Source organism: Strix aluco, chromosome 6, assembly GCF_031877795.1.
Source record: "Strix aluco isolate bStrAlu1 chromosome 6, bStrAlu1.hap1, whole genome shotgun sequence".
Taxonomy (NCBI): domain Eukaryota; kingdom Metazoa; phylum Chordata; class Aves; order Strigiformes; family Strigidae; genus Strix; species Strix aluco.
Window position 1 is genome coordinate 6,516,049 of NC_133936.1, and position 21,267 is coordinate 6,537,315.

Below are 21,267 nucleotides of genomic sequence, written 5' to 3' on the forward strand. Positions count from 1 at the left end.
ACAAAGTTGTTTGTGTGTTGGTTTTAAATATCAAAACTCTTCTATTTTCTTTCTAAATGACAAGAAGACTGGAACCTCTGTCTGGCTCATATTGCTGCTTCAGTGCCTCCCTGAGTAATCAGAGGAAACAGAGGAGAGGGCAAAAATATAGTATCTGATTTTTGCCTTACTCCTGTCTCACGCCTTGCAAGCCACTCATACATTTAGAAGCCATAGATCACTCAAATGAGAAGAGGAGCTGGAACACATCAAAGTACAGTTTATTGGAGTTGTAATATATCAGACTTCAAAGGCGATCATGACAAAGCTGTTTGTGCTGTGGCAAGGATGATTGTGCTGCGGGGGGTGCCAACATGTGAATGTTTGGCCTAATGCTGATTTCTTGCATAAATTGTCTGGAACTCTACATGAGAGCAGAGCATTACAGCCATTCTCCACAAACCACTAACAGTCAGTGCTGAGGATGATGCCTCGGATCATTTAAGGCCTGGAGAATGTCTTAAGAATTGAATATAAAACACAAGCAAGGTGGTACAGTGTATTCAGTACATGAGCAGAGTAGGTTGGACGTTACGTTACAGAATGTATGAGCAGTAGCTACAAGCCTTTGATACATTTTTAATTATTAGTAGTAATTATTTAATTTTTTTTATTTTAGCTGAGATTTTTGTTAATAGAACCAAAATAAAGACAGCTTTTAATTTTTTTTTTTTTTTGCTATTATGTATGTCAATGTCAAGGATGTTTCAAAGTTAAGTGTTGGCATGAATGAGTCTCTAAAGGAATATATTTTGATAAACTAGTAAACCAGGTGTAAAAAAAGCCAAATACGGCTTCTGTTCAGAATGAGAGAATCAAGGTTTGTCCAAAGAGCTTGTTTCTTTATGTCTATACTGTACTGTTCAGAGTATTGAAATCTAAAAAAGCAAAGGTCAAAACATACTTGGTTTGCAACTGTAACAAATAATAATCTTAGTGATAATTTGAAAATGAATGTTGAAATTCAGAAAAGCGGTATGAAATACATTTCAAATTTAATCTCTGACATTAAATTAGGATAAAATACAGTATGGTTCCCATATTACAAAGGCAAAAAATGAAATTACGTTGAAAGATATACTAATTGATTGCTTTGTACATTTTTATGCTGCATCATTGATCTTTCTTGGAACATTTGAATGTTTTAAATATTTCTTTCATCCATAACATTGATCAGAGCATGTAACATTTATTTTTCAAACCATCTGTATTTCAGCATTGTATTCCTGATTTTCCATAAATTAACGTAAAAGTTAGTCTAATATATTCTTTCTCCCGGGGTTTAGATGAGGAACCTTTCTTAATTCTGGCTGATCATCATGAAATAAGAAAAATTAGCACTGATGGATCCAACTACACTTTGTTGAAACAGGTATAATCATAGTACCATGCTCTAAGTTTAACTCAATATTTTTATTCTTTTCTAAAGTGTGCAACTGACAGAAACATCATCCTACAATTGGCATTGTATGCACCACAGAACAACTGCAGTATCTTCAGAGTCTTTGTAATATTTTAAATTTACTATTTTATCTGAATTTGACGTGATTAAAGCTCAGGCAGTTGTTTTGTCAGTCATTCTGATGTACTAAAAAAATTACATTATTTATGATCCTCTTCCATCACGATATGTTTTGCGCAATTTGTATATTTCGGTTTTTTAAAAAAAAAGCAAAAACCAAAAAACTATTTGGCCATGTATTATTTGGACTACTTACTGTCGTAATCCAAATCTATTTTTTGATTTAGACAGACAATTCCAAGATTTACAGTATTACAACTTACATCTTTGGCTAAATCTAAATTTTAAAAATAATTAAATTATTATAATAGGAAAAAAAAAATTATTTGAAAAAATCTACAAAAATAGAAGGTCACCCAGTAAATACAGAGCTGTTATTTTTAGCAGTTTCTGCTCTGCTTCTATGCTTCACCTAAGTGTAGTTACTTACCATAGATTAGAGTTCCAAAACATGTTTTAATAAAAATATCTGTTTCCTTGAATACTAATTAATCAATTGTAGGAAGACTAGAAAATCGGTTATTGCCAGTCAATACTTTTGTGACTTCTTGTGTCAGTAAGCTGTGCATCTTAATGCCACAAGAGAGGTGCTCAGGTCTTTGCAACAGTAATTACAAAATTAACCATCTTGCATTAAACATTGACTCTATTTAAGCATAGCAAGCATTATGTTAAAGTCTGTTTGTTCTTCTGAAATCCTCCTGACTACCTCTCATTTACATCTCACTGCCTCTCTCCTCTTTTGCTGGTATATCTATTAATAGAAGCCTGTGAAAAGAGGGGAGCAACAGTAAATTTTCTTTATGGTTGGTGCTGACAGATTGTCTCAGAGCTTCATCAGCCTTGAATTTACTGGACTCCTCTTCAGTACATTAGAGACTGTGTAGCTCCAGCCATTGAAGAGAATCTGTGTTTTCCATATCACATTAATTCACTAGTCTAATAAATACCTCTGCTATTGAACCTACTGGCCATTGATCCTACAAATACGTTTTTAAAATCAACCAGATTGAAAGCAAACGAGGGAGCTATACCAGCAGAACAGGTGGGCTGTCTTCCTCATAAGGACATCTTTTTGTCCTTGCAATGTTATGATGGATCGGCTCTTTCTTAGACATCTACCAGATGAAGGCAAATACCAGAGCTGCTCCGACAAAGGAGCAAAACCACCATTCTCTGCGTATTTGATCTGTGCTTTGCCATTCTAACAGTTGCTCATAGAAACTCAGAGTAAAGGAGCTGAAAGTAGGAGCTCATTCAGTCTTCTCTGAGTTGTTACGTGCCAGCTTTTTCCTCTTTTTTTTTCCAAATATACATAAACAGTACAACTGTTTGAATTGTGTCTCATGTATGTTCTTTATCTTCCATTTCCTTCACTTATAGTCATCAAAATCCTTAGGGTTTCCATAAACAGAGTAGTTAGAATCTTCCTCCTCATTATTTGTGATTTTTACCTGCTTTTTTTTAATTGAGGCACCAAGGGAACGCAAATCACAGCCTAGGTTACTGTGTGTTGTGGGTCACAGAAGCAAACAAAAACTCAGGTTTAAGATGAAAGACTAATGCAACTGATGCCATTTGAAAGCTTCCCTATTCCTTCTAAAAGCAGATTACACAACAAATGACAAAGAATTATGCTAGGAGAACTTAAAAGTGACATGTAGATCATGAAGAGGAGATGTTGTCTGGACAGAGAACTCTATTGCAGATGTACAGAAATAATTTTACCTGCAGTTGATGTTCTGATAAATATTGGAACTAAACTGACACAAAATAATACAGTTGAAACCAAAGGCTTGCAGGCAGTCTGAATACTTCAGAAACTTTTGCGGTGTTGTAGAACATGTAGATATAAGGCTAGTTTTTCACGAATTACTGACTTTGATTTCTAGAATGTTATAAAGTTTTGATAGTTATTTGTATTCACTCACCATTGTCTCCTTTCTTAAGAATTTGGGGTGGGAGTTTAGATGCATTTATGCTAATAGAAAGAAAGACAAGAAAAGTGTTTTGCAGCACAGTTACGACTGACAGAGCTGCAGTTGGTTTTGTTAAAACACTGTGTGCATGGATATGTGATATTTGAAAATGGGAGTCATCTTCCAACACTGTATTGTTTCAGGTTTTCTTTAATGATGGTTTGTGTAGCCTAATCACTTTTTTCCCTCTACATTTTGATCAAAAGATAGATTTACAGTATTACACTGTAGTAGTTGGCAGATAAGCTGTGTATCACTTTCTGTACAATTAAATATTGTTCGTAGTTGTTTATTTTAGAGTTGGCTAGTCCTGCACATCCCTTCTACAACTATGAATTACATTAATGAGGGAGGTTGCTGATCTACCTGAGAGTAGAATGTCATTGGGCTGATAAGGGAATTGATTAACATATCTAGCAGTTTTAAAAGGAGTGCAAACTGCATCCGTTCTTTTTACCATTGCTGCTCCATCTCTGATTGATAACAGCATCTTTGTATATTAAGAATAATTTTGATTTCACTACATATCAGGATGTTAAGCAGCTTATGGGGCAAGGCTTTCCTATTCTCAAATAAGGAAATAAGAGCCATCATCTGAATGCAATACCTCTCCTTCTTATCTGCTGTTTGGGATGAAAGCCATTATTATATGACTGCTCTTTCCAACCTGTAGGACTACCTCGGATAGGATCACTGCTCTTTCTTGCCATGTATTGGCTTAGTAACTGAAGCCATAGGAGACGTCCAGGTGCCTGCTGGATCTCTTAAGTTTCACATTTAATGTATATACATACTACCTCTGTGTATGTGTGAGTGTGTATTCACATATATATATATGTACACAGTACCTATAATAACATCTAAGAATTTAAAACCTCCTTATTCAGGAATTAAAATTAGTGCTTTTTTGAACATGACAGTTTTTAATCCCCGATTAATTTATATTAATAATGAAATGTTTTCATTAACTAAAGATAATCAATTTTATGCTATTTCTGAGTTTATTGTTATAAAATGAATGTCATCTATTTTGCCCAAATAATGCCAAAGGTAGTTATTAACAGAGAAATTGAGCAAAAAGTTATTTACTGCTAAAGTTCATTTTAATAATAGGGAAGAGAAACGCGGAAGCTTCATTTAGTTTCATACGTCATCTGCATTTTTGAAGTGAGGTAGTTATTTGTCACCATATTTATTTCTGTTACAATTTTTATCTTATTCTGCTTGTTTTCAAGTAATGTATGGAAAATTGAGAGGTACTTCAGAAATACACAGTCAGTAAAATAAAGCATTTTGAATATTACATGCAGTGTATTTTGCATTCTTAATGCTGTCCAACAGTTTGTATTCAAACATTTGAATAAATGGACTTTTTTTTTTCTGTTTTTAGGGGCTGAACAATGTGATTGCAATAGACTTTGACTATAGAGAAGAGTTCATCTATTGGATTGATTCCAGCAGACCAAATGGCAGTCGCATAAACAGAATGTGTTTAAACGGAAGTGACGTCAAGGTAATCAGGGATTGATAATGTTACTATTAGAATTAAGTTTTTTGAGTATTTTGGGAAATGCTCCTTCATGCTTTTAAACCAGATTGTGAGGTTTTGATATATGCATACAAACACTGCATGAACAAGCAAGTCCTTGTAAAACTGATTTGCATTTGTATCTCATTTAAGGTAGAGATAGGGACTAAGAGGACTGAATTTATAAGCTGAACTCCTCATGACTTAATTGGCAGTTGACTAAAACCACACTGAACTGATAATTACAGGACGCCAAAGAAAAAAGAGGTATAATTATATAATTAGTACATGGACTGACACTTCCCCAGATCATACCAACTTTAGTCTTTTTGAGGGTTAAGGTGAAACTGACTGGGATCAGTGTATCTTGTTCATATCTTCAAATGGAAATAGTTCTTAGAACTTAAAAAAAATGTGGATGAGCATAAGTTATGGCACTCTGATTCCAGTGGGGTAAAACTAAAATCCAGCATGTACTCAAAAGTTCTAGTGAGACCCTGCAAAGATTTTTCCTTCAAATAGGAGACGGAGAAGTGTGGAGTTCAAAATCCATTAAAGCCTTGAATCATATTTATGGCCTTTAAACGTTTTACAAAGCATTCTATTTAGCTTCTTGTCCATTGTAGATGAACCTCTATTTTGTTATTTTAGGGAATGTTATTAGGACTGGGGATGACCCCAAACTTTTTCTGTCTAATCTTAACTATTTGAAGAAGAACAATGAATTTTTCCCTGTCAAAAAGTTGTAATTGCCAGGTGGGAGAATACAAAAAACTCCTGTTGCTTTCTAATAATGTAATAATAATTTCATTTTTTTAAGAAAAGGTTTCAGGAGTTTGAACAATCATTAGAAGAAAATTGGGTTGGAGGCATGGAGGGTATTTCTTTTTTCCTTCATTAATATTTTGCAATTTACAGAACAAGTGTCACATTGACAGAGTTTTTAGTCAAATGGGATGTTAAATTCAAAGCAAAATTTGTGAAAATAAGTGCGTTTAATTTTCATAAGAATATTTGGTTTTTTCACTGTATAATTTATCCCAGATTTGGGCTCTGAAAGCTAAAAATATGTGAAAAAATTTATCAAAAATTATATATTGTTGCTGTCTGATATTCTGTCAATAATCTTTTATCCATTGCCAAGTGATAACTTTATGTCTCTTTGACTTAGATTTTACCAGATTACCATAGCACCTATTTAATAACTGATGTTAAAAACCTGTTTATTTTTTTTTTGTCATGAAAGAGAGATTTTATGGTTGATAGCCTTTTCCCTTGAAGTATGAATTTCTTATTTCATGTCCTTCATACTTCTTGTTTTACTATTTATTATAAATAATTATACTATTACTGTAAATGATATTATTTGATATATTACCTCGGATTTCCCTTTTGGAAGATAGCATCTTTTCAGCAAGCCAGCTCTAGCTTTCTTGCTCTGGGAAACCTGATGGCATCTCATTTTTCTTCTCTATCTGATCATGGAGGAGATATTTATACAATTGAAGCAATAACTTTTTCACATAAATGTGTTCAGGCATTAACACAGTGTTTTATGTATAGTGTTGTAGATTCAAATGAAATCTGTTACTGGAAAATGCTGTAGTAAGCTGGATTGTGTACATTAAATGTCATACTGGTGATCTCAGTGACTGCAATAAGCAAGTGACTCTCCAAAGGAAAAGTCATCAGAAAAGAGAGACTAATTACTTTGGTTGATGCTTCTCGATAGTGTAGCTAAACCACTATATAAGTTTGCAGAGCTATCCAATTCTACATGAAACATCCTACGTTACAGTGCAGCAGTTGCTGCAATTGGCACATTTATAAAACAGTGAAGCTGGTAGTGCTAAGGTATTAGAAAATAATGTATTTTATTCCTATTTCAATATTGGCACATGCCTGGATTTAATTTTAAAAAGATTTTATAAGGTGATAAATAATGTAATAACCTGAAAGGGTGCTTTTACATATTCATAACTATCAAATTGGTTTAAAGTATCTCACAGTATGCCTTATTATATTGAAGGCTTTTCTGTATCTTCAAATGGTAAATAAAATTAAAAATAACACATTCAGTTATATATAATCAAGTTTATACTCTATTGCACATGCTTTTAGTGGTGAAGATGACAATAAATTAGAATGTATACCACAGTGAAAAACCTATTATTAGTACTTAAGAAATCTCAAATATTTTCAAGTATTGTGCTCTCTGATTTTTTTTCTTAAGGTCTAGTTGCACAGACCTAATCAGGATGTAATCAGGAATAGAATAGGTCAGAACAGACGTTATCAGGAATACAATTTTTAAGCCTAGAAGAAGTTGGACTCTAATGATGGAGAATATTCAAATGTCACTCAACACTTAACATGAAGTACTCCCAGCCAAGTAAGATTGAGTCATACAATCATGATGAGATTTGTAATCATGTATATCTAGAGGCATTTGTTCAAGTCTCAGAATTATTCAAGTAATCAAAAACCTTGAGAATAACATCTCCCTGTCAGTAGAGTGTAGGCTTTCCAGAAGGTCACTAAATTGCTTCTGTCTCTTAGTTCATTTCTTAATAATGTAGTCCTTTTGAAATTTAACTAATTCTTAGAAAGTTTCTCTTTATTCTGCCACATGAATGTTGGAAATAAGAGCCAGTATTTACTTTCCAACTAGGTAATCTTTTTCTGTTTGCCTGAGTTGGATGCCCTTATGGTCTTTCTGTCATGATGACATATGGCACTACTGTGGTATTAAAATGAAATATATGCCAATGTAGACTGGTGAGAGAAATGGTGAGCTAATAAGCAGATGTGTTTGAGGGCATGCTATGGGGAGAGAAGACTCATCTCCATCCGGTTCTGTGAAAAATAAACAGAATAGTAAAGAGAAAAAAGTCTTTTTTTTAAATTAAGACAGGAGGAAAATTGTAAACTTAAAATGAAAAATGAAAGATACAATATTCTTAAAATTTTAATGCATAATGAAGGGGAGTTGGAAATTTGTGTTTACTACATCACAGTATTATTCATTCTCCCTTACTATAACAAAAGTGTCACATAGTCTTAGTTACTTAAGTGTCGTTATTTCAGAAATGTCAGTGTTTGACAGGGAATAATACCTACTTTTCACGTGTTGTATGTTACTGTGTCATATATCCAACCTCTCAATACTCTGCTATTAGTAACTCTTGAATTGTTGTTCCTTTTCCCAGTATTTAGATGAAAAACATATGTAATTTTTGCTTTTCTAGGTAGTCCACAATACAGCTGTTCCCAATGCACTGGCTGTCGATTGGATTGGGAAGAATCTCTATTGGTCTGATACTGAAAAGAGAATCATTGAGGTGTCTAAACTCAATGGCTTATACCCTACCGTCCTTGTGAGCAAAAGAGTGAAGTTTCCTAGAGATCTGTCCTTAGATCCTCAAGCTGGGTATGAAGCAGCCATTTTGCAGTAATTCATATTTAATCCTAATGTTATATTTAAATATTTTTATAAAAACAAGATAGGAAATACTAATTAGCTTTTTATTATGTAACTTTCATCTACGCTGGGTATCAGTACTCTAAAATGCATTACCAGTGCTTACTATATGATCATTACATATTGAATTGGTATAATAGAAAGATGAATGCAGGTACTAAACCCTGTTTTGTTATATTTACTACTCTGTAAATGGGTTTTTTTGATAGGAGGAAAGCAGATGTTCCAAAAAATATTCCTCTCTTTTTAAAAAGTCACTGTATAACAAAAAGTTCATATTACACGGAAGACAATTCTTGTTTTGTTTCATTTATTCACTGAAGAGAACTGTCTTCTTAGCACTCTTTTCTGTGTTTACTAGTTTCCAAAATAATTTATGCCATTCAACTACCACATATTTGAAGTCTTTTTTCTGATAGTTTTTGTATGTCAATTGAAGAATGAAAATGTTTAATCCTACATTATTTGAAGATAGCTTTTGCCTTTTGTACTCCATAAAATTGAAGTTTTGATTTTCACACAAGTCTAATAACTGAACTGATTAATTATTTGGATAAGAGTGGTTTCTTTTAGGAGACTTAGTTTCTAACTTTAGTTCTTGAAAATTTGAAATGATCAATATGCTTGAAAAATTTATTGCAACAGCAATAATATGAAGTGAGAACTGCCTAGTTTAAATAGTTTGCTAACTGGTACCTTTAATTCTTAATTTTATTAATTATTACATTACATTATTAATATAAATCTGTGCTGGTATTCTGACTGCAGATTTGAGTACCACCACTATTTTTGATTTCTTGGCTGGTGTGAGAGCTATAGGAGCCATGAACGGTTTTTTTCAGTTATAATTTTAAAAGATTATAATTTTTCCCATAAAGTTGAGTCCTTGATAAAATTAACCTAGTGCTATGAATTTTAAAAAGAAAGAAAGAAAATAAATAATCTTTCCATTAACAAATTTATTTAATATTTGATTTTCACAGAATCACGGAATGGTTGAGGTTGGAATGGAGCACTAAAGGTCATCTTGTCCAACCCCAAGAAGATACAAACCCTTTTTACTTTTTTCTGTTTCTTGGGGTTTCTTTTTAAACAGAAACTTTTCAGCCATTTCTATTTTATCAAATCCAAATCATCATTAGAGAGAGTCAAGTAAACCATCTAACCATTTCATGCTAGCATCTAATTCAGATGATAGAAGAAAGATTTTATATTCTTGAAATAGAAAATGCATAAAAACTTTGAGGTATTTTGTGTTTATGTGACAACATGTGTAATGCCACAGCCACTGGTCACTGGGTCTGTATGGCTCAATATGTAGTTAATGTCTCATAAACAGAGGCATCTCAATTCACCAGTAAACCATCATCTGTATTAACACTATCCATTAAGACATCAGTGTACATTTAATTGAAAGTCTTTAAAACCTGGTGAATTTCTAACCAAATGTACTCTCTTAAATAAATATTTATGCTGCATAATCTTTAAGAAAAGTAATACCTCTGAATAGTAATACTTAAATTATTGTCTAGTCCTTGAATAAATAAAATATAGACTATGGAAATTTTGCCGTATGTCTTTTCAGACCTGAATTCCATATGCAATGCTCTCTGCCTCATGGAACATTAGGGTGCATCCGTGTAAATTAGATGAATAAAGCTATGGTAGTGTCTTACAACACTCCTATAGTATGGCCGATTAATTGTCCTTTTCAATCTCGAAATCCTAAGGCTCAAGCAATCATCTAAAGTATCAGTGGCAGGAGAAAATTGTTGAGTGGGTCTGGACTCTACCTAAACAAAGAAAAGCACTGTATTTCCTAGCTAAGAAATGTAACCTATCTACTTTTTACTATTTTTAAGAGAAAACTCATTTTCTACCAGTTCTTAAAACTAGCACTGAATTTTCTTATAACTGTACCCTTTCTTCCCTATAAAATTTGGCAGGGAAAATGTAGACATTTGTTAAATATATTCAAGATACCAATACATGGTATCTCTCTCTTGTTCCCTGGACATCCACAATAGTTCCCTGTGTATGCAAAAATCAGCTCGATGAAGATTTTACAGAGAGTCCCAGTCTTCAAGGAAGGCTTCAATAGAAACAAGAATAATAAACTTGTGCTTCTACTCAGTGCACAGTGTGTGTATACACTTAGTTTTCTGAGGCCAAGCTCTTTTTTTTTTTTTAATAAATATATTTCATAGAATCATCGAATGGTTTGGGTTGGAAGGGACCTTAAAGATCTAGTTCCAACTCCCCTGCCATGTGCAGGGACACCTTCCACTAGCCCAGGTTGCCCAAAGCCCCGTCCAACCTGGTCTTGAACCCTTCCAGGGAAGGGGCAGCCACAGCTTCTCTGGGCAACCTGTGCCAGTGCCTCACCACCCTCACAGTGAAGAATTTCTTCCATACATCTAATCTAAATCTGTCCTATTTCAATTTAAAGCCATTATCCCTTGTCCGATCACTATGTGCTCTTCTAAAAAGTCCTTCCCCATCTTTCCTGTAGCCCCCTTGAAGTACTGGAAGGCCGCTATAAGGTCTCCCTGAAGCTTTCTCTTCTCCAGGCTGAACACCCCCAACTCTCTCAGCCTGTCCTCACAGGGGAGGTGCTCCAGCCCCCTGATAATCTTCGTGGCCTTCTCTGGACCCGCTCAATCAAGTCCATGTCCTTCTTCTGTTGGTGCCCCCAGAGCTGGACACAGCGTTGAAGGTGAGGTCTCACGAGAGCGGAGTAGAGGGGGAGAATCCCCTGCCTCGACCAGCTGGTCACACTTCTCTTGATGCAGCCCAGGACATGGTTGGCTTTCAGGGCTACAAACGTACATTGGTGTCTCACAGTCAGTTTTCCATCCACCGACACCCCCAAGTCCTTCTCCTTGGGGCTGCTCTCATCCACTCCTCGCACAGCCTGCATTTGTGCTTGGGATTGCCCTGACCCATGGGCAGGACTTTTGCACTTGGCCTTGTTGAACTCCATGAGGTTTGCATGGTCCCACCTCTCCACCCTGTCCACGTCCCTCTGGATGGCACATCCCTTCCCTCCAGCATGTCGACTGCACCGCACAGCTCGGTGTCATCAGCAAACTTGCTGAGGGTGCCTCGATTCCATTGTCCATGTCACCAACAAAGATCTTAAACAGCGCTGGTCCCAACACTGACCCCTGAGGAATGTCACTCGTCACTGCTCTCCACTTGGACATTGAGTTGTTGACCGCAACCCTTTGAATGTGACCATCCAGCCAATTCCTTATCCACTGAGTGGTCCATCTGTCAAATCCATGTCTCTTCAATTTAGAGACAAGGATATCGTGCGGGACAGTGTCACATGCTTTGCACAAGTCCAGGTGCTCTTCCCTTCTCCACCAATGCTGTAACCCTGTTGTAAAAGGCCACCAAATTTGTCAGGCATGATTTGCCCTCAGTGAAGCCATGTTGGCTGTCGCAAATCACCTCCTTATTTTCCATGTGCCCTAGCATATTTTCGGGATGATGTGCTCCATGATGTTGCCAGGCACAGAGGTGAGACTGGCTTGTAGTTCCCTGGGTTTTTCTTTTTTCACTTTTTAAAAATGGGGATTATGTTTCCCCTTTTCCTGTCAGCAGGAACTTCACCTGACTTCCAAGTCTTCTCAAATATGATGGACAGTGGCTGAGCCACTTCATCTGCCAGTTCCCTCGGGACCCGCAGATGCATCTCATCATGTCCCATGGACTTGTGCACCTTCAGGTTCCTTAGATGGTCTTGAACCTGATCTACTCCTACAGTGGGTGGTTCTTCATTCTCCCAGTCCCTGCCTTTGCCTTCTGTGACTTGGGTGGTGTGGCTGGAGCACTTGTTGGTGAAGACTGAGGCAAAGAAGTTGTTAAGAATCTCAGCCTTCTCCATATCCTGGGTAACCAGGTCTCCTGTTTCCTTCTGGAGAGGGCTCACATTTTCCCTAGTCTTCCTTTTATCACTGGCATCCTTATAGAAGCTTTTCTTGTTGCCCTTGACTTCCCTGGCCAGATTTAATTCTGCCAGGGCTTTATTTATTTGTTTGTGTGTTTATTTTAATATGGAAAGCTGCTGGAAATAAAAACTGTGTTTGCATTTCAAATTCAGAGTTATTGTTTGAAATAGTATTAATTGTATCTAAGGTTTGTTCTCACAAATGAGAAATGCTAAATCAACTAGATTACTGATGCCATACCATAGTAATGATATGTTTCCAAAGAAAAAGTTTTCTGTTGGAGTCAGTGGAGAAAGTTTTCTCTCTCTAATGTTTATGTGGAGCAGGCTCAGTGCCAACATATTGCACCTGTGTTTTGTAGGATACCTGTAGTTGTTCTTAGGGCTACCATTTTCTTCTCCACACAAATAGTATTCCAGGTGGCTATTGAGAATATGAGCTGCATCTGGGGTTTTGAGAGTCTGTCCAAAACCTTTAGAGTAGAAGCATATCAGCTTCCCAGCTGGAAAGATCTGTCCTGAGGTTCTAAGTTAATGACATGCAACAGTAGCAACATGCATCCATGTACCAAATAATAGGACTTTTTCTTTTTAAAAAAAACCCCTCACGCTCTCTATTGTGGCTAAATAACATATTGAAGAGAAAATTGCTACTCAGCTTTCCAACAGTCTTTCTCAGTGCTTTACCCATTTTTAAGCCCTTTATGTGAGAAACTGTTCTAGTGTTTTGGAACTAGTACTTCTTGAAGTACAATATAATTTGCATCATATTACTATTAACAACACAAGGTTTTGTAATACGTGTAAAAAAAAAAAAAAGTAATACAATATTTGTCATAAGTGTAGTAGTGATGCAATTTTTGCAGGATATGAGATTCGTGAAGTCCAGTCTGGGCAGTACTTCAAATTCTAAGGTATCAAAACTAAACAATTTAAATGCACTTTTTACTAGTCCATAATAAATTTTATGATATCACATCTAACATGAGGACACTGCTATTCAAACCCTTTACATTTAGCACACTCATTTATGGACAGGTCTAGAAAAATCAAAAAAACTATCTGGAAAATGGAAACATTATAGAACAATTACTGATTTATTCCTGAGATCAACTAAAATTAATTATTTATTGTTATTATTTTTGCATCTCTAAACAAAGCGGCTGGTTTATTTTGTTTTATAGATACTTATACTGGATTGATTGCTGTGAGTATCCTCACATTGGCCGCGTTGGTATGGATGGCTCCAGTCAAACAGTTGTCATAGAAACACAGATATCTAGACCTATGGCTCTTACAATAGATTATGTCAACCACAGACTCTATTGGGCTGATGAAAATCATATTGAGTTTTCTGACATGGATGGATCTCATAGACATAAAGGTTAGTCAACAGCTTTTTTTTTGTTAATTTTTCATAATTTTTAAATTGAAGGTGCTTTGCATGCTATGTGTAATTACTTAAAAACTGTACTTTAAAACATTTTGCAGTTTTTATTGATACTTTGTTTCCTTTTTATCAATATTTTAAAAGTTGCTTTTCATATTCCTTCTCTGTTATGAATATGAATAATTTTTAAACATGCAGTAATAAATGTCCATGGAAAAAATGGCAAATGAAAACAGAAACTCTAGGAACAGACTCAGCAGTCAGAGGCTGCCCTGTCAGTTGTGTACTCTACTGTAGATTTGCAAAACATGTTCTGGTCCAAGTTACAAAGCCAGTGAAACTTGGCTGGTGAAAATGGAAGGGATATGTCCTGTGTGACATGTGTTAGAATGTGGCTAGAAGCAGTCTTTTCTCTAACCTGAGAAAGCCTGGAAACGCCTATTAGTCTGCTCAGCATGAGTCAATAAGGAGACCAGTCTTGCAAATGTAATTTGGGGCTTTCCTGGTAGATGAGTAAAATAATAACTTTTGAAATACTTATGTAATGAAGTAATCTTTATCCCTGTATTCTACTTCTCACCTGACAGATAATTAAAAAGCTAGTATCTTTATAAATTGTTTTTTAAAAAAAGTTTTGCACTATGATGAATAGTTCTCATATGCCAAATGGTATAAATAAAGATCTTTCACTTTAATTCAAATGTATGAAATACTCAGTATTGGTGTGCTGGGTTTTTTTTCCTTTGAAATGAAACTGTTACTTGAGCTTGCTTCCACAAGCTTTACCCAAACCTCAGGACTGCTGCTATCCTGGTAAAACTTTATGAATTTGAGCTATTTTAGGCTTTTATCTCATACTGTGTGCCTCCAGGTTTTCCCCAAACCAGAGTTCATGAAATAACTACTTTATTTTCAGATTGAAGCTTTGCTGTGAAATAAAACAAACAAAACAAAACAAGTTTTCTAGCCCTTGAATTTGTGAATAGTAAGTTATAAATAGATAATGAACAATTCAATGACAGTTATTTGAAATGTTAGATTGGAGAGACTACAGCAAGGGCTATGAGAGCTGTAAATATTCCCATTAACCTCAGCATTAACTTCCATGGTTTTTATAATGAACACAGGACAGTTGTAACCTGCCCAGACATACCCCTGAGTGACCACTGGATTTCTGCTGACAGTCTGTTTTTCTGACAGATGAAGCAAAGTTCCATACTCCTCTTGATGTTATTCCCTGTGCTGCCATCCTGCCATTTTGTTCTCATACAATTATCTTCTCACTCTTCTTTCCGGATCTTTCAAATGAAACAAGTAAATAATAGCCAGTGTGTGTCTCTTATCCCTAACCTGACTGCAGTGGTCAAACCTTTCTCAATTTTCTCTTTCAACATGAAAGTGGCAAAACTTTTCTTTCTCAGAAAATGTCCTCCTATCACTAAATTTCAGAAGATATCTGCAAAAGTCCAGTCATGCTGCCTTTGGTGTCCATTGCCTCAGTCTCCAGCCAGTGGATGTCTCTTGCCCAAGTGGGTAAAATCAGCTTCAAACGCTTTTATATTCCCAGAGTTAATGTCTTCCCCTGAGGATATGTGACCCTGGAGAAGAAGGAAGTTTCTCACAAAGCTACAGCTTGTACCATTGAAGAGCAGTGTTTCACAGAAATTTTCTTTCTCATTCAACAGAGCACCACCACTGCTAGTTTTAGAGAGCTGAATGTGTTCATGACTGTTTAAGAAGCATTTCTGACTCTTTTAAGTACTACTTTGAAAGTGTTACAAGTCAAGTATTACTGGACATTCTGTAGGTTTTCATGCCTGATAATTTTACCATTTGTGAATGAAAATGTATAAAAATTTGGTACCAGTTAAATATCTGAGGTAAGCTCCAAAAGTGACAGTGACTTTGTGTAAACCTGGTATCATACTGCTTTTGAGGACAGATCTGGTTTAAGTACAGATGGTATATAAATATTCAAGCAATAAGAAACCTGCTTTGGGACAAAGATACTGAGGTATTTAAATTATGTGGGAGGAAGGTTTTTCTCCTTAGCCAGTGCTCTTTGTTACTTTCTACTGTCAGGAGCTTTGCTCAACATGTGATTATCAACCAAAATCAAGTTGTAGAAAAGCTTCTGTGGATTTAACAAAGAATTGAGAATTCTTGATGTGAAACAGATGAAACATGCCTGTAGGTGCTCCAAAGGGTACTTTGAGGACTTTGCAAAGCTCCTGCATAATGATCAATTTGTCTTTAATCAGAATCTTTTCCCTGCCTCTCCCTTTCTCCTGGAACAAACTGCCAAATAAGTTTTCAATGTCTTCATGTTTCAGCACAAGACTAGAAAAATGTCTGGAAGATAAAGTTTAACCATTGCAAATTAATTGTCTTAAGAGGGAAAACTTGGGGAGGTTCAGTGATTGAGGTTTAGAGGAGGTGAAACTATGATCCCTTCTAGCTTTCTGATATGATAAACTGTAATCCATGTTGATAAGCACTTAAATGAGAAAGATCAGTTTTATATCTTGCGATAACTGTGTTTCTTGAAGACGTATTGTTCACATGGATTTCATGGTTCATTTTCCTTTGTCATTTTGAGACACTTTGTATTATCAAAGTTAACTTAAGGGATGGTTGAGTTTATTCTATCCTTTGTGTTTTCAAATGGAGAAGGATAAAGGCACAGGTATTATGACCATAAAATACTTACTTGCGGAGCAGAGAAAAAAGTCTAAATGGGAATCATGTGAGTGATGCAATCTGAAGTGCTAGTATATTGTAAACTAAGTATTTTTTCACCTGTTACTTTGACCTTTGAGGATAAGGCTAGCTTGCTGTGAGTTTTTTTTCTGAGAATATGTTTTTGGATCTTAAATTGCCTGTTACAAAATGTATCAGGAAATGCCACAGAAATATCACAAGACCCAGCCAATAATATCAGAATGGGTGGATCTTATATCATAAAGATATATTATTGTATGAGAAACTGCAGTGTTTTGTGCTCTGCACTATATGCTTCTTGAGGACAATCTGAGGCTAATTATTGGCATGCTGTATGTTGAAGGAGTGTTTATTCCATGCAATGGAAATTTACATGTATTTAGATCTTAGTGTTAACACTTTTTGCAACAAGTATTTTTTTTTTTCCTTTTTTACAACTCTTAAAGATTTTTCAGGAAAAGAGAACATCTGCTGCTTTTCTCTTGTAAAGTTCCTCTGCATTTCAATAGAGAAATGGGCTTTTATAATTATCAAGAGAGTCCTAGTAAGAACTTTGAAAACATGCTAACTAGGCGAGAAATCTTACAGTACTTGGGAGCTCTTCTTGGCGCTAGAGGCAGCAATGACCTTGCTTATCTATTTGAAGTTTAATGCTTGATTATGTAAACTGTCTTTAGAGCTTAGCCAATTTAGCACTGCAGCATTCACAAATGTTATGCACAGTAAATGATTAAACAAGCATTGAAGCACTAATCTGGCTAAGCACTAAGCTGGTTTACTTCTGTGAGCTTTAAAAAAAAAAAAAAAAAATTAAGAATTTGTCAGACTTAACAGCTGCTTTTGGTTCCCACTGCCCAGAGGAGGTGCAAGCTTTGCAGTTCCCTAGGTATCTGATTGCCTCATGCAGGTTTTCCTGTCCTTCAGAGCTCTTAAAACCCAGAGGTGCCTACCATTTTCCCATTTCACTCTTTGAAGATGAGAATTTCAGTATAATGAAACTGTAAAAGTGGAATCTGATAGTCCATTTTAGGAAGTACAGAAGCTTCTCTGAGCTGACATCAGTCCTTAACTGTGTCGAGTTCTTCGATGTTTTATACTGTAAAAACAAAAGTTGAGCACTTCATTGCTTCGTCTTGGAGACATGAAAATTAAGCAATGAAAAATTGTTGAATCTTAAATGAATTAAGTATTTGTAAATGTCATCTTCAGCTGTAAAATAGTTAACAGAGAGAAACTTTCCTATGGTATCTCGATTTGAAAAAAAAATTTTATTCAGAATTGGCTTCTGCCCAAGTGGTTACAAACCTCAGAATTTGTGTACATATATGCAAGTTTTAAAGTTTTTTAGAGATTGCAACCTTTTTTCATTATTAGCACCGGTAATTTAAAAAATTGCTAATTGTAAGGGCTTTGTAGGTAGAAAGTGAGTATTTGTGTCTAATTCTGAACTCTTCCACCAGTTTTATAAAAGAGTAAAACCAGTTATTTATTAAATTATCCTAATGTAAAAATAATCTGAGATTACAGAAAACAATTCCTTCCACATTTATACTGCAGTTTTCATGGCACAAAATTTAGAGAAGTCTGAAAAGAGGGTTTCTCACAGCAGATGAGAAATAAACAGTAGTTCTGATATTGCAACAATTTTTCCCAACTTTTGAGGAGTCTATAGAATTACTCATTATCGCCACATCTGATGTCACAAACTGATAACTGCTTCACCACCACTGTTGCATTCTAGATTGTTTTCATAATTGTTCAGATAAGATTCTTCAGTTCATATGTCATCCTAAATCTAATTATTTTATTTTATTGTATTCTATCTCTTTTAAAAGATAACATCCAGGAAAAATACACAGATTTACTATATTAATGTCAATTCACACAGTTACATTAAGGTTTTACAGTCTACAGTTTATGGAGCCCAGTTTATGAAAATTGCCAAGAGGTTGGTTTCTGTATCTTCCACTGTCCTGGTGATAATATGCCCAAACTTGATTGGATTATAAACTTCTGAAAGTAATTTTTCTACGTACTCATTAAAAGCTTAGCAGACATTCAGTGTATATTTCTGTATGAGCTGGACATGTGCCATCACAAATTTTAAAGACTGGGCATTACTTTCCATGCAGTTGTTTCTGTCAGAAAGCAACCAGAACAGAGAACATAAAATACAGCTTTTCTTGTGCCACAAGATCTCGCCCAGTTCATATCAATGCAATCAAAACCAGGAGTTTTTTGATGAAGAAAGCTGCAGTGTTGAAAGTTTCCTGTAGTTGTGGCAGAAGATAAGTGAGATAAACCAAAGGGGATTAGCAGTTCGTTTACTCATAGTTAGATGATGGCAGGAGATAATCTGGGCAGGAGCATGGAGAGGCAAAGATGAAAGAAGGAATAGCTCAGGGGGCAGAGTGGGGATGAATAGTGAAACCAGCAGCAAGTCATGAGTCTAAGGTGTAGGGGCTGGTAGGCACATAAATGGTCTCTGTAAATCTGAAAAATAATTAAAGAATCTTTGAAACTCATTAGCACACTATGAGTTGTTCTACTTGACTAGTGACTTGTGTATATTTGAGAATCATTTAATCACTGCTGTGACAGCACGGTACTCTGTACTGCCACGGGGTAACTGGCATATAAAAAAGACAATAAAACATTTTAAAGTGGGACAATAAAATATTTCAGTCCTAGATTTGATCAACTGATTTTTGAAAATTTATTAATCTCTTCTCATGGTAACATTATAAGTCACATGTAAAAGTCAGCTTTAATACCACATATATATTTGTGCCTTAAGATGTTTAGATTTAAGTCTAAATTTCCTGCTTCTTTTGCGATACTAGTTTTGGGATGTATAATTTCGTGTGAGTTTATTATACTGAAATATTCTGAGTTTTCACTACTGCAATTACATTTTTTGACTGGCAAAATATCCTACCACTTAATGCTAGGACTTATATCTTCCATACTTACCCAGTACGGATGTGTGATATACTATATTTGCAGAAAGAAATATGTATGCATGCACATGTTGTTATTAAAAATATCAGTAATATCATCCTAAAAGTGTATTCATGTATATTTTTTTCTGTGACACATGGCTTCAATTACTGGAATTAATGTATGTATTCTATGAATGATGTTTTTTTCTGTTCATTGAGTTTGACAGATTTGGCTTTTTAAACAAAGTGTCGATTTAATAAAAGTAACAGTGATTATAGAATGTCTCATCTTTTAAAAAAATTAGTGTTTTAATGTAACATACTTTAATTACATCTGTCAAAATTACATACTTTTTCACAAGCTTAATAGACATAATCTTATTGTCATTATTCATTATTAATTTAATTGTCTAAGCACTTTGAATTCTTTATCAAAAGGAGCAAGTACCAGGAGTAAGTACTATACAGAGATAAAAGAAGTATTGACTGTGTCTCTAAGAGGTTACAAGTTGAATGTAAAATGAGACAAAAATGGTTCCAAGGGAGTTCAAATGGAAAGAAGACGGTATGGGCCAGTAATTGCAGCTCAAGAGAAGATCATCAATTTCCAAGTTTATTTGTTTTTGTAGGTATAATGGCTATTTTCTTATTAAGTGCTGTTCTTCCTTGATGCACTTTGTCTTTGGCGGATTCTTAATTCTTCCTAAGAATTTATCACTGGTTCCATTTGGGTTAAGATGTCAGTAGCCTTTTTAGTTTTATTTTATTGCAGTTCAGAAAATCGAGTTTTAAAGAGTGGAATGCAAAATAAGGTGGTCTGTTTTTTAAGGTTTGATCACCAATGTAAATTTTATGTCTTTGGGTGCCAAAATTCTTAAACAGAAACTGCTCTAATGCCACTGTGGGGAAGAAGGTAGTTTAAAATGTTGCTTAACAACAATTAATTATCTTTAGCAGTTACTTACCAGCACTGGAACTCTAGCTGGGTGAATGCATTTTTGGGAGGAGCATGACAGGAATCTTTCACCCCTTCTCTTTTTGTAGACTTTGTACAAGGGCATGGCAAGGTTGCAGTCCCTTTTTTTTTTTTTTTTTGAAAGGGAAGGGACAGAAGTGAAGTGATCAGCCAGTTTCGTCTTGAACAGGAGCCAAACAGTAAAGAAAATCTAACCTTGGTGCACATGACAGAGCACAGATATTTTTGTAGTGTTTATTGGTTAGAAGAAGTAAGCATCCATTGTTTTTAAGGACACTTTTTCTTGGCACATGGATTTTATCAGCTGACAATGAGACCTTTTGTTGTTGTCCATTTTAGTTAGAGTATTTGCTTTTACTTTTGGAAATATTTGTGTTTCAATTTAAGCTGAGTGAGGCTGGACTTCACTTCTGTATGGCTTGTTCAGTAAGCATATTTATAGTTAAGAAATCATAGATGGCATGATTTTCACCCCTGAAATCAAATGAACATTTTTTATGCTTAAGTAGAGGTACTCAGAAAATATAAGGGAAACAGAGTTCACACAAGAGAAAAGTAGACATTTTTGTCACAGATATGACTCATAGCTTATGAATTTATATTCTTGAATCAAAATTAATGCAAAATGCAGTAGAGAGAGAGATGTACATTTTAAGTCTGTGCATGCTTCTCATATGTCTACATAATCGTGTTCCCTTTTATGGAGATATGTGGCTTTTCTTCCCTTAAATTCA

General features: G+C 35.2%; 1 protein-coding gene across 1 annotated transcript in view; it reads left to right on the forward strand.

The window, feature by feature from the left end:
* The window catches only part of LRP1B (LDL receptor related protein 1B), a 750,913-nt gene that overhangs the window by 629,191 nt on the left and 100,455 nt on the right, over positions 1–21,267 (forward strand). Inside the window, exons 56-59 of the mRNA XM_074828545.1 lie at positions 1,326–1,411; positions 4,931–5,053; positions 8,317–8,498; positions 13,689–13,888. Coding sequence (XP_074684646.1) covers positions 1,326–1,411; positions 4,931–5,053; positions 8,317–8,498; positions 13,689–13,888 — 591 coding nt within the window. The remainder of the gene's footprint in view (positions 1–1,325; positions 1,412–4,930; positions 5,054–8,316; positions 8,499–13,688; positions 13,889–21,267) is intronic.